The following is a 23,478-nucleotide window of genomic DNA, read 5'->3' as shown; positions in this document are numbered from 1 at the left end:
AGGCCGGGCGCCGGGAGGCGGGCTGCGCGGGGCGTTCATGAGCCGCCGGGCGGCCCGCGGCCCCGGGAGCCTGCGCCGTGACTCACTCCCCGCCCCCGCTTGTGTCTCGCCCCCCCGGCAGGATGCCGGACCAGATCTCCGTCTCCGAGTTCATCGCCGAGACCACCGAGGACTACAACTCGCCCACCACGTCCAGCTTCACCACGCGGCTGCACAACTGCAGGAACACCGTCACGCTGCTGGAGGAGGTAGGTCGGGGCCGGCGCGCCCCAACCGGGGACCCCGGCCCGGCTGCGGGGAAGCCTCGCTGCACCCGCTCGCCGTTGGATTGTTTTGATTTCTGGGCAGAGGGGGGGGATGTTGGGGGCTGGGGCAGCCACACCCCCTCCGGAACCCCCACCCCTACTCCAGGTGAAGAGGGGCTCGGATGTGCAGCCCCCTGCCCCCGTTTTCCGGGGCGCCCACCCCTTGGGGCTGGAGGTGGGGAGAGGACTGAGCGGGCTCCTGACACCCCTAGGAAAAAGAAGAGGGAAGTCCTGTCCGTTTCATGGACCCTTCATGGGTGCCACACAGTCTGCGAGGCGCTTTCCGCATCCTTCTGACCCTGTCGTAACCCGCGAAGTGGGTGGTGTCAGGCAAGAGGGCAGAGGGAGGTGAAGCAACGTGGCCAAGGTCACCCGAAAGGGACCGGGAGATGGTCGGCGAATGCCCCTCTCCAGGGACCGGCTCTGCCCGGCAGGCTTAGCTGCATAGGCAAGGGCCGGTGGAAAAACCCCAAAGGAATGAGGGGGAACTCAGGCTGAGATTTTCTCCACCCCAGGATTCGTCCTCATTCAGTCTCCTAAACCCTGGGTGCAAAGAAAGATCTGTGCGGACAGGTCCCCACTCGGCTCCCTTCACCCGAGGGTTTGGTTTTGCCAAGGCTGCTGCGCCAGCAGGACTTGCCCGCAGGGCACTCGGAGGCTGTGAAGGGAGGCCTGAGGCTGCCGGGAAGAGCTGGCCAGAGCAGGAGAAAGGGGGGGTCTGAGACTGCCGGAGAAGAGCTCCGCTTATCAGGACCCTCCAGGGAGGCATTGTGGGTGTCCCCAGCAGGGCCAAGGGCAGAGCCATTTCCTTTAAAATTGAAGTGAATGAGTGATAGGGCAGAGTGGGTAAGGGAAGGAGGCACCCGCAAGCCCGAGAGCTGCAGAAGCCTCTGAACCTCAATAAAAATAGGACATTTGTCCTGGAACTCTGCACCATCTGTAAGTGCCATAAAGCACCACTCTCCTCCAAAGGAGCCAAGCCTCTTTCAACAGGAAGACACAGCATCAGGGGAACCTGGGAAGGCAGATCGTTTTCCTGGGGTGCATTATCTTGTGGTTGGTTTATTTGAGATTTGGGTAACTCTTTCTGATACAAGCTTACCACAGCCAGCCCTCTGTCATATTTAGAAGTTTGGGCTTCTTTGGGCAAACTGTTCTTGGTACACGCTTTGCTACTTGAAAAGGTTTGCTACTTTGAAAAGGCCAGGTTACATACACTGCTGGCCCTCTGAAGCACAAGGTCCTAAATTTTAGAAGGAAAGAGATTTCTTTGCGTGGTGCCAGGTCCCCTCGTGCCTGCCTGGTGCAGTGAATTAGTCTGAACGTTTTATGCCAGTCAAGGATGCTTCTAGAGTTCTCTGTGAAGTTAATGTTGGGCCATCGAGCCGAATTTTGAAATTTATTTGGAGAAAATACCACCTACGTAAGTTTGTTTGAAAGAAAGACAGTGGTAAATGGATTTTACCTTTTTTTTCTTTTTGGTTTTGGGTTTTTTTCAGGTTGGTTTTTTTTTTTTTTTTTCCAGTCTTTGTGACTTGTCTGTTGCACTAGCCTGACGTTTAGTGTCTGGGAATAAATGGAGTTGCAGGGCATTCGGCCCCATGATGGTCTGTCCTTCACTTAATTGTGATAAATTGGAACAAGCTGATACAGGAGCATTCTGCATCCTTTTTTTCTGTACTAATTGTATATGCCTTTTGGGGGATGGGACATCGATTAGACTGCGTGATTATTTTCCTTCTAGATAAATTTTTCAGTGCCTCCTAATAGAGCTGTTAGTTATTTTTACTCTCCTTTTCTGCACATTCGGATAGTGTTACTCTATTCTGTTTGTGATAAGGGAAGTAGTTGATATTGCTGTTTGTGGGGGTACACCCACGTATTTTGCAGCAATAGGAGAGGATAGAGTTAATGTAAATTACGTGCAGCTGCTCTTGATGTTAGTTTGAGGTAACTAAATTTCAAAGTGAACGCAACAGATAACATTTTTTTTTGATGAATACTGTTCTGCAAGGTTACCTAGAAAAATAGATCCAGTCATAATACAAATGTGGTCTGTAAATTTGAGAAGGAATCAGAATCGGTCTAGGAGTTCAAAAATGTCATGTGAGAGTATGCACACTCTCAAAAATATGACAGCAAATGTTTCAGTCAGAATGACACAGTAATTCTGTAATTCTTTTTTGAAACTACAGTGTGGTGCTGGTCAAGGAGTCATTGCCCCCGTCTGCATCTTTTAATTCTTTTTTTTTTTTTAATTTTTTAAATGTTTTATTTATTTTTGAGACAGAGAGAGACAGAGCATGAGCTGGGAGGGGCAGAGAGAGAAGGGGACACAGAATCTGAAGCAGGCTTCAGGTTCTGAGCTGTCAGCACAGAGCCTGACGTGGGGTTCGAACCTACGAACATGAGATCATGATCTGAGCCGAAGTTGGAAGCTTAAGCGACTGAGCCACCCAGGTGCCCCTGCATCTTTTAATTCTTGAATCATATGCTATGAAGTTGGACTCATGAGGAATTGTCTTTTGCATAAATGTGAAATATACCTGTTGTTAGTTTCTTACTGATAACCAGCACAGTTGAATTTTTACTTGTTCTCCTAAGTTTGCATATATGGAGGGGGCACATTATTATAAATATCTTAAAAGGATCAGAATTCAATTCTTAAAAAATACAGGGCATAAGGTTATTATTCTCAAAATGTAAGAAAAAGTTTTGGGGCAAACCACAAAACTTGTTCACATATGCTTCACAAGTGAGATACTTGGAAACTTTAAGAATGTTGTTTGTGTTACTTTGTGGTTATTCTTAGAAATAGGACTTTTGGGTACTTTTTTGGTGATGTGGAAACTTAGGGATAAGAATTCATTTGGGCAGTTTGGAATTCTTTTGAAAAAACCTTGTTCTAGTCATGAAATGCCTTCCTGTTTATTTACAAACTGTTTTTATTTATTTATTTATTTTTGCTCTTTGGGTTCCTGGTCAACCTACAGAAGTTTCAACTAAAACACCGTAGCTCCCTAAGCTTCGAACCCTAGGTTAACCCACGCTCCCCCTTTTGGTATGTCCCGTTGGCAAAGCTTGTGCTATTTTGCAGATATCGGTGTTTTTATTTAAATCTCTCTGTGATGAGCACTCGAGGAAATGGGTCAGAAATGTGTAGTAAAAAGAGGTGAAGACTTTGCTTCTGGGCACCGCTGTTGGGGCAGAGGGTCCCACATGACCGTGGGAGTTAGGGTGAGGCTGGCCCACAACGAGCATCTGCCGAGGGGAGGCAGGGGTGGATTAGCCGCCCAGGTTTCATCCTGATGTCTGAGTGTTTTCCAGGCAGAAAGGCAGTGTTTTGCTTATTCAGTGGAGCACATTGATGTGTGCCATTTTACTTGTGACCATTTGAGTAAATTATGAGTAAATTACTAGGAGAAAACAGTTGTGCTGAGAAAGGAAGGGAAGCCAGCCATCCAGGACCACCGTGCTGGGAGACCACAGGAGACATTGTTGGTTTCAAGGCTTAGACCGGTCAATACTCAGTGCTTGGTGAAAGGGAGAATCGACATGATAAATAAAGGTCGTCTTGTTTATTTGATATTGGGGCAGCACTTTATCTTTTGCGATGATGGAGGAGGAATGTTCTGCCCTTTTATTGAACATTTGAGCCTCATTGGAGCTTTATGGAGAAGGGACACTTGTGTCCATTTTACAGAGAAGAAAATTGAGGCCTAGAGAGATGAAGTGCTTTGTCCTCAAGGTCAAATGGCTAGTAAGCAAATGGACTTAGGAGATCCTTAAACAATTAAGGCACAAAACAGATGTTCTAAAAGTCTACAAAGACATATTACAGTGGCTTTGTAGAGAATAGAAGAGGCTTCACTTTCATTGTACTTTTCTGATTTTGATCTTCTGAAACCCAGGTGCCTAAGTTCCTCAGTGGCTTAGGTTTATTTTCATGTTCACATTCCAGGGAGTTCTTAATAGCAATACTTAAATACGTCACTTATTTTTTTTTTCTTGTGCTTTCAGAGACTTGGGTATGGTTTTTCAGATTCAGATGAGGGAACTTATTTGGGCATAATTTGGGAACGGCATTCACTCAAAGCATTTCTGGGGAGTACAAATCATTTTGCTCAGCCTAGCTGAGACACTGGAGTTGTCTGGATTGTGTTCTGGAGAAACGAATGGTCTTTGAGAAGGAGGTAAAAAAGGCTGTCATTCTTAATCGGGTGGGAGGGGCGGTTCACAGGTGGGTCAGTGATACAGAACGTTGACCCCAGCAGTGCAAGCTGACTCACTCAAATTACCATCCGTTCAGTACACAAACCATGCAGTGCCCACCAGTGTGTTAGGCCCTAGGGATACAGAGGTGATCATCCCTGCCCTCGTGAGGTGCATAGTCTAAAAGTTTGTTTGGGGCGCCTGGGTGGCTCTGTCGGTTAAGCAGCCGACTTCAGCTCAGGTCATGATCTCATGGTTCGTGGGTTCAAGCCCAGCGTCAGGCTCTGTGCTGACAGCTCAGAGTCTGGAGCCTGCTTCGGATTCTGTGTCTCCCTCTCTCTCTGCCCCTCCCCCACTCACACTCTGTCTCTCTCCCTCTCTCTCCCTCTCAAAACTAAATAAACATTAAAAGAAATTTTTTAAAAATAAAAACATAAAAATTTTCTTAAGGGGGACAAATGTGGGTCTTGCATTAGAAGTTAGCTTGGCTTCACACACATGATATGTTTACTTTTTTCTGAAGCCACAGAAATGTTTGAATGAAGAAATGAATGAAGGTGTGGAATGTTGATCCGTTACCTAGGCCTCTTTCATAGTAACTATAGTTACCAGTTACTAGCATTCCTACTATGTGGGAGCCCCATGCATACTGTTATTTGATGCTTAGACGTGCCCCGCTGTTAGCATTGACCCTGTCTTCCAACAGTGACGCTTTTGCCCAAGGGCATCCACACTGTAAGTAGTGGATTTGGGCATGAATCCTGTTTCTGAAGCACTCCCTCGCATACTAGTCAGTCTGTATGTGTTTCTTCGCTCTCCATGTAAGTTTTATTTTTTATCCATGTTCACTTGGGCATCATCTGCTATGCAGATGACAGGAGGTCATTAATCTTTGATAAATGCTTTTAGGTCTCCAGTGGTATCTGGAATCTCACACAAAGGGCCTCTGTGGCCAGGGCTTGAAGGTTCGTCTTGCTCATCAGCTCCACCTGTGCTAGAGTGCAGTTGCATTACTTCTCTTAAATTTTGAAAGCTGATAAACTTTGCAGCAAGTGTTAGTTTACACAGCAGCTGCTAAAGTTGATTGTAGTCTTAAAGAAAGGTACATCTCAGGCAGGGTTTAGGTAAAATCAGGATTGTCCTCCGCATCGATGAGGTTCAATCAATATACACACATATAGGCTTTCTTTGTCCCTGATCTCTTGAGGATAAAACAACAAAAGGTAAGTCTTCTCTTGACGGTGCTCTCTTACACAGAATTTTAGACTCTTTGGTCCAGCTCTCTGATCCAGTTCAGAGGTACTGAGGGTGAGTTTTCTCTGGACACAAGCAGTAAAGGTCAGTGAGCAAGGAGTACATTTATTTTTCTGCAGAAGCAAAGAGAGACCAAAACTCCCTTTATGTACCACAGCTCCTGCGTTTTCTGAAACAAGGCTCAAACTGGTAGCCACATGTTCCAAACTAATGCTGTTTGCCTTTCATGTACATCTTTAGGGTTTAAAACACATTTTCCACGTGTACTGTCTACTAAAACCCCTTTGTGGTAGCATCCTTATCATTTTCTACATATGAACAAAGTAAGGCTCCGTGAGATAAATTACTTGACCAAAGTGACACCCTAGTGATTGATAGACTTGGTCTCGGAATGCAGGATCTCTGCCTTTGTTCCTTCTGTATTTCACTGTCCTGTGTGCTTCCTGCTTGCTAGTTTTTATTGTTTTGCTTTGTTTGTCTTTCAGAGCCCATGAAAAAGACCTCTACTTATTTATCTTTTTCCCACTTGATATCTAGTGCCAGAGATAAAGAGTTTGGGATAGAGAATAAAAAAGGGAAAGACCGTTCCTTTTCTCTGTTCTTCAAAGACCTCTTATTGGATCTCTCTGGAAATCTCTGCCGTTTGTCATTAGAGTTGGAGCTACCCGTAGCCCTCCGTGAGTCAGCAGAGTGAAAAGGGCCTGGTGGCTTCCAGCTGCACTGGGGAATATTAGCCTGGGACTGTGGACCACCTTGTCTTTGCCTGCAAGCTGCCCACAACTCCGACCAAAGAACCCCTGCGCTTGGCTGGGGTTGCTGGAGGAATCTGGCCGCCTGCCTGTGGCTTCTTGGCTGTCCGTGGCCCTGCCTCTTCGCTGGGTGCTGCGAATCACAGGGCATCGGAGTCTCATGGACCTTGGAGAAAGTCTAGTCTAGTGCTTCCCAGCCTAGGAGCCTGATCTCTGAGGGGCCCAGGAAGGTGGCGATGGGAGTCTAATAATGACTTGCAATATTAATAGACATCTTAATAACATGGTTCAACCTATGTCTCACGCCGGCTGTCTGTTCTTTCCATCTTAACCACTTTTTTCAGTTCATTTATTTAGGTGGGGGGAGGGGAGGGGCAGAGAGAGAAGGAGACAGAGAATCGCAAGCAGGCTGTGTATTATCAGGGCTGAACCCGACACGGGGCTCAAACCCATGGACCCTGAGATCATGACCTGAGCAGAAAGCAAGAGTCAGATGCTCAAAAGACTAAGACACCCGGGCGCCCCAACTGTCTTTGATTTGGGCTGAGATCTATCAGCTCAGTGGAGTAGCACTGATTATCTTTTGCTAATCAGTTGCTTGGATTGCTTGTTAGAGATCTAATATTGGGAAGCAAAATACGGTATCATTCCTGTGATTGGTGTGCTAGAGTTTTGTATCCCTATGGGAGAAAGCTCACGAGGGATGAGGACCCACATGGGCCTACTTTAGTCCCATTATGGAGACTGAGGCCTAAAACGGGAAGGAAGTTGAGCAGAGATTTGAATTCAGGTCCCCCAGCTTCCAAACCCAGGCTCTTTGCACTGTGCTTTCCTAAAGGGCTATTTGTGCATGGTGGTGGCTCGCTCTCTAGAATTTGCTCCCAGGTCAGAGGAGAGGAGAGTCAACCTGAATTTAGGAACCTAGTCTTCCTAGGCAGTCTGCTGGTGGAAAGTGTGGTCTCACAAGATACACTGTGAGGCCACAGCAGCCCTCCCTGGTGCTGGATTCACCAGCTCTCATCTGAAGCTTCTGGGCCCTGCATGTTCCAGCACTATCCAGACTTCTGTCTTCATGTCTGTGAGTCAAGGGAGCCTGCAGAGGGGTGGTTTCCATTTATGTAACCTCGTCATCTGATGACCGGAGCCAGACCTTGGCCTCAGCCTTTCCCACATGAATTAAGTGATGCGGGTGGAGACCACTTCGCATTTGAGCCTTGGTTTCCTCATTTGGTGAATAAATGGCGTTGTTCTGAGCATTCAAGGAGAGAGTACCCGTGAGGCACTCACGTGACATCATTACTGGTAATGTATGGCCTGATGAGTGTCAGGGTCTGACCAGTCAGATTAGTCAGCCCTCTGTAGGGCGGGGAGGAAGGAGGTGAGAGGCCTCGTTGCTAGGGGAGATGGGCAGAGTTCTCTCTGCTGTGTGCCAGTGACAACCCTCAGGCTCCCTTACCTGGGTTCACTGTGGCCCTGTTCTCTTGTAGTCCATGTCAGGCGGGCTCCTGAACCTTACGGTGTCCCAGTTTCCTCCTGGGGACAGTACCTACCTCTCAGTGAGTCCGTGTATGCAAAGTGCTTAGAACAGGGCCTGCCATACTAAGTGCTCGAGAAGTAAGTGTTCTTCTTAGCTTCCTGCTGTTGCAGATTGTCATTGTCGGATTAGACCCTTGGATGTGTAGCTGAGAGGACAAGACTTGGTCGACTCATTTCAGGAGGACAGGTGACGGCAGGGCCAGCTGTGTGCCTTCCAGGAGCTGGAGGGTGGAGTGCAGATGAGGCTGGAGGGAGGACTGGGGCAGCACCAGCACTGTGGCCGTTCGGGGTCACGGTCAAAGACAGTTTCACCTGAAACACACTGACTGCTCAGTTTTCCTCAGGCCTCTGCTCTTGGTGCTGCTTCTCTGAAGGTAACCACTGCCCAGTGCCGCCTTCTCCAACTCAGGCCCACTGGGCTCTCCTGGTGCGGACCCACCAGCTGTGCTTCCTTTGTCACTGCCAGTTCTGTTTCCTTCCCCGCCCCTGTTGCCCCTCTGTTGGTGCACCTAAGCCATGATCTTGCTGCCCGCTTTGATTTGGGCTGGAGCTTCAAGGTAATGAGCCACCTTCTCTGTTATATAATACATGCAGGGATTTGATTTTGGTCCTTTGTGGGGAGGTGCCTCGGCCCCGACCAGGACAGAGCGTGGCAGCTCTGTTGTGTTCTTTACTGATTACAGCCCAAAGCACAGAGACCACAAGGAATTCTATTTTGGTTTGGAGGCAGGCGCCTTAAAGTGAAAAGGACTTACCCTCGAATTTACATTTTTGTGGGTCTCATAACTCCTTTTCAGTGTCAGTGAAACGAGTTTTAATTATTTGTGAGGCAGGGGTTTGGTCAGTCCTGGAGGCCCTTGACCCCGCTTGGTCTTCATGGAATCTGCGAGCTCACAGTAGGCTCTACGAGCTCAGAGCACATTCTGAGCAGCCCTGTGTTGTGGTGCTCTTTGTGGTCACTTATGTAAGAACTGAATTTTAATGCTGGGGCTATAGTGTAATTTTCCCCAGAGAACTGGAATATATGTCCCTTTGATAAGACAGCACCCAATTTAGCCACCCAGAAACAAGAAAAACAAAACCGGAGTCTCATGCACCAGCGAGGTAAACCCCAAAAGACAGTTGCATTTTGGTACCAACTGTTAAAGCAAAGGTGGCTGAGTTAAGCTTGATCATCCCTTTTGCTGCCATGTGTGCTTTGGGTAGAGAAGAATGTGAGCTTTTCCAAGCCCTTTTGTTGTTAATATAGCCCGGATACCTTGTATTCCTGTAGCATTGTGCCCGGGGACGAGGGCAAGGATGGCCGTGTCCCCAGTGCCCAGCATAGCACCTGACCTGATGACTGTATTATGAAATCAACTTGACAGAGTTGGAAAAGGGCTTTAGAGACCATCTGGTTCAACTCCTCTTTTCTGTGGATGATGAAGTTAGGCTCTTTTGTTGTAACAGATTCCTCCTCCCCCCCAACAAAACAAAATATGGCTAGTTCAGGCAAAATGAGGATTTGCTTTAGGGACTCAGGGCTGTTTCCTGGACATGAGGGGCAAGAACGATAGGCAGTGTGGATATTCTCTTTGGGACAAATGGCAGAGGACAGCAGCCCTGGCCCTACCTGCTCCCTCCCTCTAGTGTCCCTTCCCCCCCCCAGCGCCAGCTGAGTCATTGTGCCTGACTCACATGTCCACGAGGAAGGATCGGACCTGCCCAGCTTGGGGCAGGACACCAGCACAAGTCCATTGGGCTTTGGCTAGGTTGCTGGGGTCACCTGATGGGTGGGCCTAAGCCCTCACCTTCATCAAGGACCGGGTGTGACGCTGATCCTCAGAGAAGGGAGGGGGGTAGGGAGGCTCCCTCTCTGTATGTCCAGACAACACATCCAAGTCTGGACTAGGATCCGGCCCCACATCTTCGTCCTTCATCGGCGTGAGAGCAAAATGAAGAGCATGGTACCTCACAGGCTTACCGAGAGAAGCAGTGGGGAAGGTAAGGCACCCCGTGGCACTGGGAAGACGATTCCTTCTCTGTCCTTCCCTCTGCACGTCTCACGTCTCACTTCCCCTTGACCCTTCTCAATGTATTCACTCGGGACATTGTGAAGGGCTGCGGTCAGAGCACGGTGCTGCCTCGTTGTAGCTTTCCTGATGTGGTCAAGAAAGACCAACATTCCACACAGGGTGTGGGCAGAGAAGATGCACCCGATTGCTGTTTAAATCCACAGTGATGACATGGTGCTCAAAAAGTAATCCTCCAGAGATACCCAGGATGGATGGAAGACTGCAGGGCAGCTGGGTTCTGTTTGGGAAACTCTCTGGTTTGATTGGCCCGCTCCCAGGGGTAAATAACAGAACTGCGTAAAGGTCTGACGCAGCCCGACAGCTTTCCTTCCATTAAGTGGCTTCTTCACTGACAAGTTATACACAAAATACAATTCGAGCATCTTCACTGCTTTGAAATATGGGGAGTGTTCCTTTATGTTTCATAAATTATATTTTTATGAAGCCCATTTCCTTTTCTTTGTAATGTTTACTCACATTAATAGCACTTACATAAAATTAGATACTCCTTATTTCCACAAAGTGCAAATCAAAATAAGCGTTCACTGCTGGCCCAGCAGCTGCTGTTGCTTTAATAATGGTAATATTTTTCATAGCAGAGCAAGTGAACGCACTGCCTCCCAGTAAATGAAATGGTGCCAAGTTAAATAACGCCGGCACCGTCCCGAGGTGTCTGCATTTTGTGTATAAGAGTTTGAACAAATTCAGAACCTGCGAACACTACAGTGAGGCAGCTTCTCCGTGCTCGGCGCTGGATGCCCTACACACATCACCTCGCTCAGTTTCATCCTTTCGCTAACTCTGCGGGGATGGGTGCCATTTCCCCATCTTACAGTTGATGAGCTGGGCTTAGAAAGGATTCAGTCCAATCTAGGCTCTTTCTGCCTCCAACTTGTCCTTAAGAAAAATGCTTTCTATTGTGAATGGAATGCAAATGAGACAGAACAGTCAGGAAATGGGCTTCAGCTGAAGCAGGGGATATTTAGGTTAGAGTTGACGAAGAACTTCCTGACATGGTAGATACCAACTGGATGGCCACGGAAATACCTTTTTCCCCCCCTGGAAACTGATTTTAGGATAATTCTCTTGTTGATTACTTAAGGAACTAAATTGTGTACTTAGGTTCATACATGTCTTCACTTTTAGTAGATTGTAAGTACCTTGGGCCAGGGTAGTTGGCACTCAGAAATTTGACTGAAAATAAGATTATATTAAAACTCTTTGATTTATAATAGTTGAGGGCAGATTGGGTGAAGGCTTTCCAAATACTGCTGTCTACCTCTTTCCTTTGGTTGTATGCCAACTGATTGCAGGGAGCAATTGGGAAAACCCTCCATCACCAGATTTCGTGGACGTTGTGCCATGAAATTATGGCAGATATAGATGCTGAGCCTGATTCATAGTCTGAGCTTTCGGTGTCTGCAGCCTGCAGTCTTTCACTGGGTCAGTGATTTCAGAAAGCGGTTGCTGTCCCTTCCCGAGTCTCAGCTCTGCACTGGGTCCCTTACATGCGTTATTCTTAACCTTCTCATTGTCCAGCTAGTGCATGAGGGAGCCAGGAACCAAACTTCCGCCTGGAGGGCTCTGTGGCCCACACCTGCCCTCTGCCAGCCAACCTCCCTGTGTTGTGACGGGGCAGCAGAGGGTGAGGGAATAGCAGGGCCTCAGGCTGGCACTGACTTTCTTAGAGGAAATACTCGAGTACACACACACACACAAGACACTTCTGCCTGTGGAAGAGGAAAGCATTTTTCTCTCCATGTTTGTTTCCTTTGAGTGGGAGGTGTTTAAATTTAGATATTTTATATCTCTGGGAGGGAGGGGGAGAGGGCAGCCAATTCGTGGTGTGGTATCAGAGGGATTAATGAGATAATTGGTATTTTCAAAAAGAGTTGACCTCTCTGATTTTTCTTTATGAGTGGCAAATCGTGAATCCTAGGATTTAATAAGCAACTGTCCTTTGGGTTTACTCTCCAGCATTTTTGTACTCTTAACAGTTTTCCAAGTGCTTTCTTCTGTATTGTCTCATTTCATCCACACAACGCTTTGTTAGGCAACAAAACCCACTCTTTCTCATTTGTGAGGTGTGAAAACTAAGGTTCAAAAAGTTAAAAAGACTTCTCAGTGGTCACAAGACTGAAAGAGCCCGCTGGGGCTGAGGTCACTCACCAGCCTCGTGTTTCTGAAGGAGACAGACTTACATGGTAGGAGATGTGCTGTCTAATAATTAACTTAAATGAATACCTTTTGAATAAAAAGCATATATTACTTGCATTATTAGATTATTATTAGGTTGCCCTAAGTGCACACACACACATATGTCTTTTTTGGTCCTTTTTTTTTTTTTTCCTTAGTAGCTCAGTTCTTCAAGTAGATTTTTACTTTGTTTCTGTTTTAGTTTGTTGGTTTGTTTCTTTACTTTTACACCTATACAGAACTAGGGAGGCCCCTGTGAACCTCCACACAGCTGTCATCATAGCTGTCATGCGCTTCACCGTGATCTGCTCTTGGTCAGTGTCTTCATCTCTGCCCCCACCCCTGAAGTGGTAAATTAGTCCTAGATACTGTTTTATTTGTAGGTGTCCTAAAAGGTGAGGAGTTGGGGGGGGAGTGGGGAGAACCACATTACCGTTATCCCATCTGCAGAAAAGATAATTTTCTCAAGATCATTAAATATTTAGTGTTCAAAGTGACTTTTCCCCCCCTTTAAATAGTTTGGTCAAATCAATATCCAAATGAAATGTATATGTTGAAATTGGTATATATATATTTAAAATTTCTTTTTTTTTTTCATAATATTTTATTGTCAAATTGTTTTCCATACAACACCCAGTGCTCTTCCCCTCAAGTGCCCTCCTCCATCACCACCACCTCTTTTCCCCCCCTCCCCCCTAAAATTTCTTTTCATCGGTGAGTACCCCCTCTTTTTTCCTGCTTGCAGTGTTTTGTTAAAGACATGGGTTGTTCCTGGTCTGGATAAGGTTGATCGCATCTCTCTTGTGTCCTCTAACATGTACCGCCATCTATCATTGACATTATTGTCGCTAATAGTTTTATCATGCTGAAGAATAAAAGCAGTGCGTTCCCTTCATGGAGAACCAGGGAAAGCATACAAGTTTAAAGTCGTCCGTAATCCCATGAGCTAGAGGTGGCACGTGCTGTCCCTTAGTGCTGTATCCAGCTGATTTCCATTGAACACGTCATGAGCACTTTCCTGTGTCATTGAAAAGTCTTCAGTGACACTTGATAAGGCCTGCCATTGGATTAATGCTGCTTCCCTCCTTCCCTTATGTTGCCCACAATGAGGAGTTGATGTGTTTTAAACAGTTGGCTCAGTAGTTGCCCCAAGGAGGACCCGCAGTGAATATTTGTGTCTGTCGTTATCTGCACAGGTGTTGACTGAGTCCTAGAAGTAGAATTACTGGGTCAAAGCCAGGTCTGTTTTAAGTTTCTGAAACAGTTGTCACGTCGCCACATCCCCCACGGAAGGCAGTCTGTGTCATGTTACGCTCCTAAGCCTGGGCAGTCTGGAAAGGAGCTTTTCTCCGCACAGGGACAGCTTCGAGTGAGGGCTTGACCTAAAGATTCCTCTGAAGGAAACAGTCGAGCTTCGGGTGTGCCGTTGCCCTCATCTGCGTGTTGATGTGCTAGAAGTTACTGTGAGTGGTGGAGAGAGCTAGCCGGCATGGGTGTAGGTGTTCACAGGCTGTCTGCTTAGAGGAGTGGAGGACGGAGAGCCACTGTCATCTCAGTGTCCCAGGGAAGGGGGCAGCTCTGCCTTACCCGCCCGCCAGCCCCGTCTCGGCCACCTCCCTACCCTGCGCAGCCTCTGCCGACATTCCCTCTTACCCTGGAAGTGAGTTCATGGGTTTGGGACTAGGGAGCTAGCATTCACCGTGGAAGGGGGCGCATGGGTAGACGAGCGGACTGCTCCTGACCAGGCTGTCGCCCAGCCATGGACAGCTTGTCTCCCGTCTCCCTTGCCCTGTCCACAGTGTGACTTCCCTTTATGAACCCCAGGGAACTTTTCTCCAGCTGGAAACCTTTTGTGGACTAGTAAGTGTCTTTTATAGACCTACTGTGGCCACATCATTCACACATGGTTGTGAGCCAGTTGGATTGTTTTCTACATAGCACTTGGGAGAGAAGTAGGGGGAGGGGACTCCTCTAGAAGTGAGGCGAACCTCATGGGGCTCTGGGGTTAGGGCTTTGAGAGCAGCCTGACGGAAGGAGACTCAAGAGGAGAAGGTGCCAAAAGCACCGTTAACTTGTCTCTTCTGAGAGCTGGCATGTAGTTTTTCCGAGCCAGGTTGTATGTCAGATGTCCTTGAGATGGCCCTTGGCTAGGGAGCCACATCACTTTGTCATGTGAATTTGATACATTACGAGTTCGTAAGGCGGTTTTCCTGGGCTAACCTGGGAACTCACCCACCAAAGTTTTCTTGGGTGGTGCTGTCTCAGTTCCGAAGGTTTCAGAGGGGCCCGGCTTCAGTCTGAGCTTGCTTGGAATGTGTGGGGCCTCTGCCTCCTGGGGCTTTCGGGGTCCCTTTTTTCAGTGGGATTTCGTCATAGAGTGGGCTGCGTCAGGCAGGTCTGTCTACTCACATGCTGGGTTCCCTGCCAAGTAATTTACATGTGGCATCTTGGAGAAGCCTCAGAGCGGCAGGAAAGCCAACAGTATTCACTTTACTTTTTCAGAGGAGAAAATTGAGCCTAGCGGGATACAGTGACTTGGCCCAGGTGTGTGGCCAGTGGGGAAACTGGAGTTTGTTTCTGAGGCCCAGGGGCTTCCCATGACTGGTGTCCTCGTCCCTACCCACTTGGTGCCTTTCTTCATCCTCCTGCCCATTTGAGGCTTCTTGCTTCCTCTCAGGGTCCCAGGATTTTCTCCTCCCCACCCCATCGTGATCGCCCTGGCTGAGCACCTATATCCTCCTTAACAAAGTCTGCTGTTAGGTAACTTCCCTGGAAGAAAACGTCACTGGCGATTCACCTAAAGGCATTAATGTGATAAGGTGCTGTAGCAGCTCCCCCTCCCAGAGCTCTTTGTGCTCCTAAGGTGCCTGATGCCCTGACCCATCAGAAGGGTGGGCTTTCGGGCATTGTGGGGAGGCCGTTGGGAGGTGGCTTTAGGTCGTGAGGCTGGGGAACCCGACACACCTTGCAGTGTAGCTGGCTGTCTCTCCCCACTTCTGAGTCCAGCGAACCCTTAGAAACAGTGCCAACTTAAAGACTCTGCATAATTTAATCTTTGTGTCCGCCTCAGGAGGTGGGTTCTAGGGGCCCCGTTCTACAGATGGTAGAAACAGAGCCTCAGAGAGGTGCCAGGCTCTTCCCTGCACTGGTTGCATTCGTTGCCCAGGCTGTCACACTGCTGCTTGGGCAAGTCTGCCTGTGGCGCTAGACACTGTGGGCGCCTCGCCCAGCCTGACTCTTGCAAGCACGGGTAACGGACAGGAGCGTGCATGGTGACACTTCCACCATCTACCCACTGTGGGAGGCGGGGTGGCCTCCCGGTGCCTGCGCCTACCCAGGCGTGCCATGGGTGTGGGCGTGCTTTCCTCTGGAGCAGTCAGTTGAGAGCTTAGTGTCGATTTCACTTCCTGCCATAACGCATCATGTCACTTGACTTGGTGACTTAGCATGATCTCTTACCACCCCTCCACAACCATGTGGCATTACTAAAGCAAACAATGGTTTTAAAAAACCCCAAAAGCAAAAGAACCCTACTCTGAAATAGCCCCCTTCTCCTCCCCAGCCCCACCTCCCCAAAGAAACCTAGTATTTTATGTGAGGCCTTCTGGAAGTGTTTCAGCATCCATTGAGGTGACTGAGCTGTCCTTAGCACTCAGGAGCCATTATAATATTACAGTAGCCACAATTTATTAAGCTTCTCTTTGGAGCCCAGTACTGTGCTAAGTTCTATAGGTAAATCTTTCTAATCCTTAAGCAGCTTTGCATGAGTTTCTCCATTTTATAGGGAGAAATTAGGTACGATCCTAATGCCCTGATGGCACACGTAGTCTGTGGTAGAGTTCATGTTCAGACCAGGCCTCTTGGGCCCTCAGTGTCACACTACTGCCTGAGGCTCTCTCAAAGAAGTGGGTCTGGAACGAAAAATTTGAAATTCATTGTTTAAAAAAAAATGTATATCTTATGGGTTGAATATAAGAACATGAATACCAAAAATATCAATTACCTAATACTGCTTCTGCCCTTTCCCCTGAAGGGAGAGAGAGAGATTTGCTCCATACCCAGCATCAGTTGTTACCCAGGGTGAGTTAATTTGTGTTTATTTCCGAAGCAGTGGTTTCTCCCCGAGGGCCTAATCTCCTTGGACTCCCTTGTAGGGCAAGTTGCTATGTGGTTCTGTCTTCTGCCTCTCAGGGAAGGCCGGGTGGCTTTTCATTTCCTGGGAAGTTCCCCCTCTTGCCTCACAGCCACTTATTTTTTTCTCAGGACTGTGTGATGCCTGGAAAACAGCTCATCGTTTGGGGGTCGCTCCCTTCTCCAGCCATTCTGCTCAGCCTTTTCTTCGCGTAGGACGCACTGTATTGAGATGCTGGATCCGAGCCTGTTGCATTACTCTTGAGAACAGGACTTTCTTTTATCTGTTTGTCAGTTTCCAAAGCCTGGGAGCCCATAGAATCAGCCCTATTTGAATGAATGCGTGCGCAGCCACACACGTGTCCTGGGGGAGCCTTGAAATTTTTAATTTTAGACCAAGGTGAACCTGGCTCTGTGTGGGGAAGAACTGAGGATAAGGAGAGTGTGAAGAAAGTATTGTCTGTAGGACCCATCAGGAGGGGAGCTGGGAGGAATTTCAGGAGTTGTAAGAGTTCACGGGAAATCATGTAATCTGGGGGTTTTAGAGCCACAAGTAGCCGTAGAGATCAAGGAGGTCAACCACCTCATTTTCCAGATCATTGAGATTTCTCATCAGCCTGGAGTTTGTAGCCGCTGCCTCCTTCAGGGCACGAACCAGTCAGATCTCTTTAAATTAGTGCTTTTATTGATTTAAATGCTTACTGATCATCGTGTTGAGTTTTAAGTAATTGATTTTGTTTTGTGTTTGAACTCTGAGATGGTTTTGTCAGGAAGGAAAAACAATTTAAGAAAATCCTCGGAATTAATGCAGAACAGTGCCTACCGGTGGGAGGGAATTGCCTTCTGCTCAGCCTTGTGATGATGGCCCCGCCTCACCTTGGCTCCTCCCACTTCCGGGAGGTGGTTAGGTCCCCTGTGGCCCCCTTGCTCTACTCAAGATCTCTTGTAAATTTGCCTGCTTTTAGAACTTGTTCTCCACAAAAACCTGAATTATTTGTCCATGTCTTTCCCTTAGCACCGTCTCTAACAGCCGAGAGGGTTCCCAGCATCTTACCTTTGTATGGCACCTTACAGTCTACAAAGAATTTCTGGGTATGTTCTCTTACTTTGTGAGGTAGCAATGAAGATACAGTAGCTCAGAGAAGCTAGCTTGCTTAAAAAGCTCACAGAGGGGTGATTGCTGGTTAAATAATGATTCCTGGTGAGATGACTCCAGTGCTTCTGGCCTTTTCCTTGACAAAGACCATATTTCCCTTCAGAAGCCTCCATGATGAAGAGTTGCTCTGTATTTGTTCAGCTTCCCTAGAATTCCTTGAACTGGAGGATTCATCTCGCACACTCTCCTTGGGCGGGGGACCCAAGCTCCTTAGTTCTTGGGCGTTGTGTCCCCACCCCCACCCTGTGAGTGTGATTGTCAGGCCAGCAGCCCCAGTACTGGACCCAGCCCCCAGCCCCAAGCAGCGGGAGGTTGTCGATGTGGGGGGAGGAGGTCCGTGATGTGTCGGAGCCGCAGGCCAGCCCCAGCAGCAGAGACGACACCGGTTCCACGCAGGTGTGTGCAGGACCAGCTAGAGTATTGCAGACTGCTGGCCAGGGCGGCTCTGGGCACCCAAGGTGTTTGCAGGTTGTTGGGGTAACGTTCTTGGAGGACGGCCGCTCCTCATCTGCTGCATGCGCATCTTCTTTTGCAGCTGCTGGTTACTGTTGGGTGGACCTTTCCTGTACGCAGAGTACTTTAACTGAGCAGCTACTTTTTAATTAAGTGCTTGCTGTGTCACATACCATTCTAACTGAACTGCATCCACTTGTTTAAAGCCCCCCACCACCATATAAGGTTGGTACTGTTCTATGTCTGCCACTGCCACTTACTGCCTGCTGTTTTGGGCAAGATGCTTGAGGTCTCTGTGCCTGAGCCACCACTGGCATCTCCTGTGAATGTGTGCTTTCTTCGCAGCTATAGTACTTGTACTGGGCTGTTGTGAGGAAGTGAGCAGGTGCCAGTGAAAGATCATGAGCTCCTTGATAGCCTGACCCCCACCCCCCAGTGCCTCCGACCAAGGGCAAGCCACTGCCTCCCGCTGGGCCTATTTCTTCATCTGTCAAATGGGCCTAATACACATTGAAGGGATGGTTGAGGCTGAATGGAAATGGCTGTTGTGCATCTATTGTGCTGCAGTGGCAGCTGCAAATGCTCAGGCCGTCCCCATGGGGATGCTGGCCTCATCCCTTTATGTGCTAATAGGCTCAAGGGGTCCTGCCAGCAAGGCTGGCCACTGTTCTCACAGAGGACAGAATGTTTTGGCTAAAGGAAAAGTTTTCCGGTTGGGAGTAGGGGAAAGGTAAAAGGTTAATACAAGAAAAAAGGTTACAAAAGCTCTTTGAGAAGCTGTGGGACAGTTCTGCTAGCCTTTAGTACTTTAATTTTTGTGGGATGGAAGGAGACAGCCTACTCATCACCTCTATGCACACCCAGCTTTTCTTTCTTTCTTTCTTTTTTTTTTTTTTAAGACTTTCCACACCCAGCGTGGGGCTCAAACTCACGATCCAGAGATCAAGAGTCACATGCTCTAACTGACTGAGCCAGCCAGGTGCCCCAGCTTTTATTTCCTGATAGGACTATAGTTCTGTCTTAGTTCAAGCTGCTAAGACACTGTAGACTGGGTGGCTTATACATAACAGAAATTTGTTTCTCATCGTTCTGGAAGCCAGAAGCCAAAAGTCAGGGAGCCACTATGGTCACTGTCTCGTGAGGGCCTTGCACGGTGGAAGGGACAAAGAATTTCTAGAAGCCCGTTTTATATGGCACTAATCCCTTTGATGAGGGTTCCACCCTCCTGACATAATTATGTCCCAGTGGCCTCACCTCCTAACACCAGCTCTCTGGGAGATCAGGGTTTCAGCATATGAATTTGGGCAAGCAGGATGCCAATATTCGGTCCATTGCAGTAACATTTTTTTTGTTTTATTAATTATTGTGGATATGTTAGGATTAGATTATTTGGGGAGGACTAGCAGGCTTAATTAGCATTTAGAATTCATAACAGAGTTTTTCTTCAAAGTGTATTCATTTTTGTTACACCGTGGAGACTTATTTCTGAAAATGTGGTGTGTTGCATTATTACCAAGGAATCAGAGGCAAATGGTTGATAGAGGAAATAAACCCAAATATTGAATATAGGAGTTAAACTAGTTGACCTTTTTTAAAGTTTATTTATTTTGAGAGAGAGCAAGTGCACAAGCAGAGGAGAGGCAGAGAGAGAGGGAGAGCATCCCAAGCAGCTCTGCACTGTCAGTACAGAGCATGACACAGGGCTCGAATTCACAAACCGTGAGATCATGACCTGAGCTGCAGTCGAGAGTCGGATGCTTAACTGGCTAAGCCACCCAGGTGCCTCTACTAATTGATATTTCTAGAATCTGTTTGTGACATATGCCATTCGTTTGGAGTTAATATGATCATTGTCATAAGTAGGTGCTAAATCAAACTTGGTAAATGTAATTTAGCTTGGAAAACACATGAACATCTTGTAAAATATTTTGGCATCAGTTTCATCCTTTTACCTGTGCTGTTGTTTCCTGTTGCTTGGCCAGGCCTTTCCTGATTTACTGATACGAGCTCTGGGGTGAGCGTGTCTGAATGTTCAGCTGTTTTTCCTTGCCTCTATCACAGAGGGTCTCCAAGGATGGCTTGGGGTCGGTGGTGGTCTCAAAACTTTTGCAGGGAGTCAATGGCGTCAAAACGATTTCCATAACAATACTAAGTATTATGTACATACCTTTTTCATTTTATCCTGTCTAGAGGCTATGTGATGTGTGACAGTGTCGTCCTCCAACAGCGAGTTAAATGTGTTTTGAGTTTGGAAAATAATTCTTTTTTAATTTTTGAGATAGCCAGTATCAATAGACACAACCTACTTTAAAAGACTACCAAACCTCTTTGGGATCTTTTCATTTTTTTAAGAATATAAAAGGGTGCTGAGACCCAAAAGTTTGAGAACCATCACCCTACTGGGCACCCTGTGGTTCCCTGGCCAGCCAGTGGAGGAGCCTTGCATGAATCAGGTGTCTGCCCTGGTCTGAGATGCCCACTCTCTGGGCATAGAGCATTAGGGCTGTTTGCTCCAAGCAGGGGAACCCTGGTGGGCATGGCAGTAACCTCGACTTACTTGTCTTGTCTAGACCACCAAGCCTGTTTTCTTTCCTTTATACCCAGAGGACCTTTTATTTCTGTAAATGCTGTAGCTTCTGCTTGTCTTCCTTGAGGCATGGTATCTTTTTTGTGATAGATGTAATTTCAGTTAACACATAAAGAACCTGAAAACAAAAGGACTAGGGTGTAGCAGAATTGGATCCCTTCTGGCAGCTGTTTTGCATAGGTTGTTTCCAGAATGAAAATAAATTAGCAATTGTGGAGTTAGCAATTTTCTTTGGAAATTCAGCAATACATCCATGAGATGAAATGTTGGCCATTGCAGTTTTTCTGGTGAGTTTTATTATAGAACTCCAGAACTTCAGAATTCTTGTATTGTGTGACTGTATTGTGGTCTGCAGGGTAGAATTTCAGTGGCACCAACTGCTCTTCCACAGACCCTCTTTCCTTTTTCCTCCTTCCTGTCAGTGATTTGCTGTGAGACCATCCCTCCCCCCCACCTTCTCCTGGTGTGAAATTCTTCCTTCTTTTGACACATTAGAGGTGTAGACCACAGAGCAGAGTTAAGTGTCAGCCTCCATCTGATAAGAAAGAATGGTTCAGGATCTCCACAAAGCCCTTCTGTCTCAGACAGCTTATGATCCTTCTTGGTGAATGAAGCCTTGGATACTCAGCCCTGTGCCCTCTGCACCCATCAAGGCACCCAGCACCCTCCATTTTTGCTGTTAATTTACCGGCCTGTCTTTGTCTAGGTAAAAACCAGACTAAAATGTACAGAATAACCATGTCTTGTTGGTTTTTTATATATACTGGTTACTCAGTGCCTTTTTAAAGAGTGTGTGTGGCTCGATGAATATTTGTTGAATGACTGGATAAGTCATTCAATGGCCTCTTTGTCCAGGCGGGGTCAGCCTGAGACCAGGGAGCCCCCTCAGAGTGATACATTTCTTCAGCAGCTGGGACCTCAGAGAAGGAGACTGCTGGTACAAGACTCCACCTCTCTGCTCTTGTTCTGAGCAATTTTGCTCTGGCCCCAAACTTGCATGCTTCACTCAGCTGAATAAGGGCCCCTGTAGGTGGTGAGCTCACCCATCTTGGCAAAGACAGTTTAGTGATGTGTGTTGTTAACGTGATGTGCCCCATGGAGCTCTGACCATTTTACCCTGAGAAATTATCCCTGTATGCCTCCCAGCTACATTCAGAACTCCTCTCAAGGAGAATACTAGGATGTATTCTCCGTCTAGTTACTGTGCACTAGTGCATGTTAGTGCTCTGTTCACACGTGTGCCCTGAGCACTGGTCTGGTTGGCATATACCATGTTTTGGGTTAGTTCCAAGCAGTTTGAGGAGGGTGCCCATTGCAATGTGTGTTTTTGTTTCCTGTTTACCTGAGTCCCTTACTGCAGGTTCGCCTAGCCCAGCACAAGTCATACAAATGGACCATGACACATCCAGAGTGAATGGATGATGTGCATGTATGATGCCTAAGAGCACTGGCCTGCATCCAGCATTCACCTTTTTTTATTAGCACATTAATGCTAGGAAGTTGACCTGATTAGGCACCTTGCGGAGACCTTGACCCTGAAGAGAAGACCTAGGACATAAGGAGGGGTCTCTAGTGGCCCTTGTTTCTGGATGATTCAAGTAAGAAGGGTACGTGAGGCTATTTTTGCATGAATGTAGTTCTTTCCTACTTCTGGGGGCCGGTTGCAGGGGGGTCTCTATCCCTGTCTCCTTTACTCTCTCCTTTCTCATCCTGGCTGTACTGTGTGCAGTTGTCATCATTGTTACTGATGAGTAAATTCTAGAACCTGTGCAGACTCATAGCTTCAGTGTGAGTAGTGACCTGTACAGACTCATAGTTTTAGTGTGAGTAGTAGAGCTGGACCTTAACCTCTTCTCTTAACCTCCAAGCTTTGTTCTCTTTCCATTACCCAGGGCTGAAAGTCAGGAGGGAGAGCAGACGGCCACTGTGATGCGCTCCACCCAGGGCAGGGAGGGCCTGCTCGGGTGTGGGGAAGGCTCTGACCCCTGAGTCATTTCCCCAGAGCTGGTTTACTGCCTTATGTTAGTTGCTAGTGGCTCCTATGTGGTTGACTTTTCTGGAAGAATATTAACTGTTTTTCTTTGCAGGTTTGTTTGTTTTTAAGAGTTGGGTGATTTCATATTAGAAGCATTATGGACTTTTCTTATTCTGGTGCCAAATTGTGTACTTTGATTAACAGATATGCTGTGCGTTTTGTGTTTGCATTGGCTGTTAAAAAAAAACAACCCAGCATCTCTGATAACATTTTTCAAGCTTCCCACCAGGCATTTGTGAAGCCCTTTGCAGTTAGAGGGGAGCTCCCCCATCACAGTCCATTTATTGCATTATTAATTTTAGTTGAGTGCTACTTAATTATTGATATTTTCTTGAAGGCTGGTTTGGCCAACAGAAGCAAGCAGCCTGGCTGGGAAGGGATCCTTTTGTCCCTGTTGCCGGGCCCACGCCAGTGGCACACTGTCCTACGTTAGCCCAGCAGCTGCATCTACTAGAACTTTGGTCTTGGCTGAAGCCCCCCAGCTGCTTTCTCACTGCGAGCCTCTAACTGGAGCTGCCGGATGGAGAAGTCGTTCCTTTTCAGTGTCTACCAGTGGCTTCATTTGGGGTTTAACATTATTCCAGCTGAGAAACATCCGGTTCGTAGGGTAAAATTTCCCTTTCTGACACTCTAGCATCTTTTACTGGGGATGGAGATACGTACTTTTTGGTCTGATAACGAATACCGCAGTGAGGACCGTCAGAAAGTTGTTAGCCCTCGCTTGGCCTCACCATGCTCCGCCCAGATCACGGAGCTGTTATTGCAGGTTTCCTGAATCCTTTGGTTGCATCACATGAAAGATGCTGACAT

At 47.4% G+C, this 23,478-nt stretch overlaps 1 protein-coding gene and 1 long non-coding RNA gene across 5 annotated transcripts in view; one reads left to right on the top strand and one right to left on the bottom strand.

Moving 5' to 3' along the window:
- The window catches only part of ASAP1 (ArfGAP with SH3 domain, ankyrin repeat and PH domain 1), a 310,121-nt gene that overhangs the window by 51,419 nt on the left and 235,224 nt on the right, over window positions 1-23,478 (top strand). For all 4 annotated transcript variants that reach the window (XM_029923855.1, XM_029923857.1, XM_029923859.1 and 1 more), the window contains exon 3: window positions 122-248. In XM_029923855.1, the coding sequence (XP_029779715.1) occupies window positions 122-248 (127 nt within the window). The remainder of the gene's footprint in view (window positions 1-121; window positions 249-23,478) is intronic.
- On the bottom strand, window positions 15,972-17,604 carry LOC115279301. The gene is made up of 2 exons (XR_003903350.1): window positions 16,310-17,604; window positions 15,972-16,217 (listed from the first exon to the last, which is right to left on the bottom strand). It is a non-coding gene; the product is annotated as an uncharacterized LOC115279301 (long non-coding RNA).

This window comes from Suricata suricatta, chromosome 15, assembly GCF_006229205.1.
Source record: "Suricata suricatta isolate VVHF042 chromosome 15, meerkat_22Aug2017_6uvM2_HiC, whole genome shotgun sequence".
In the NCBI taxonomy this organism is placed as follows: domain Eukaryota; kingdom Metazoa; phylum Chordata; class Mammalia; order Carnivora; family Herpestidae; genus Suricata; species Suricata suricatta.
This window is presented reverse-complemented; position numbering and strand designations above follow the sequence as displayed.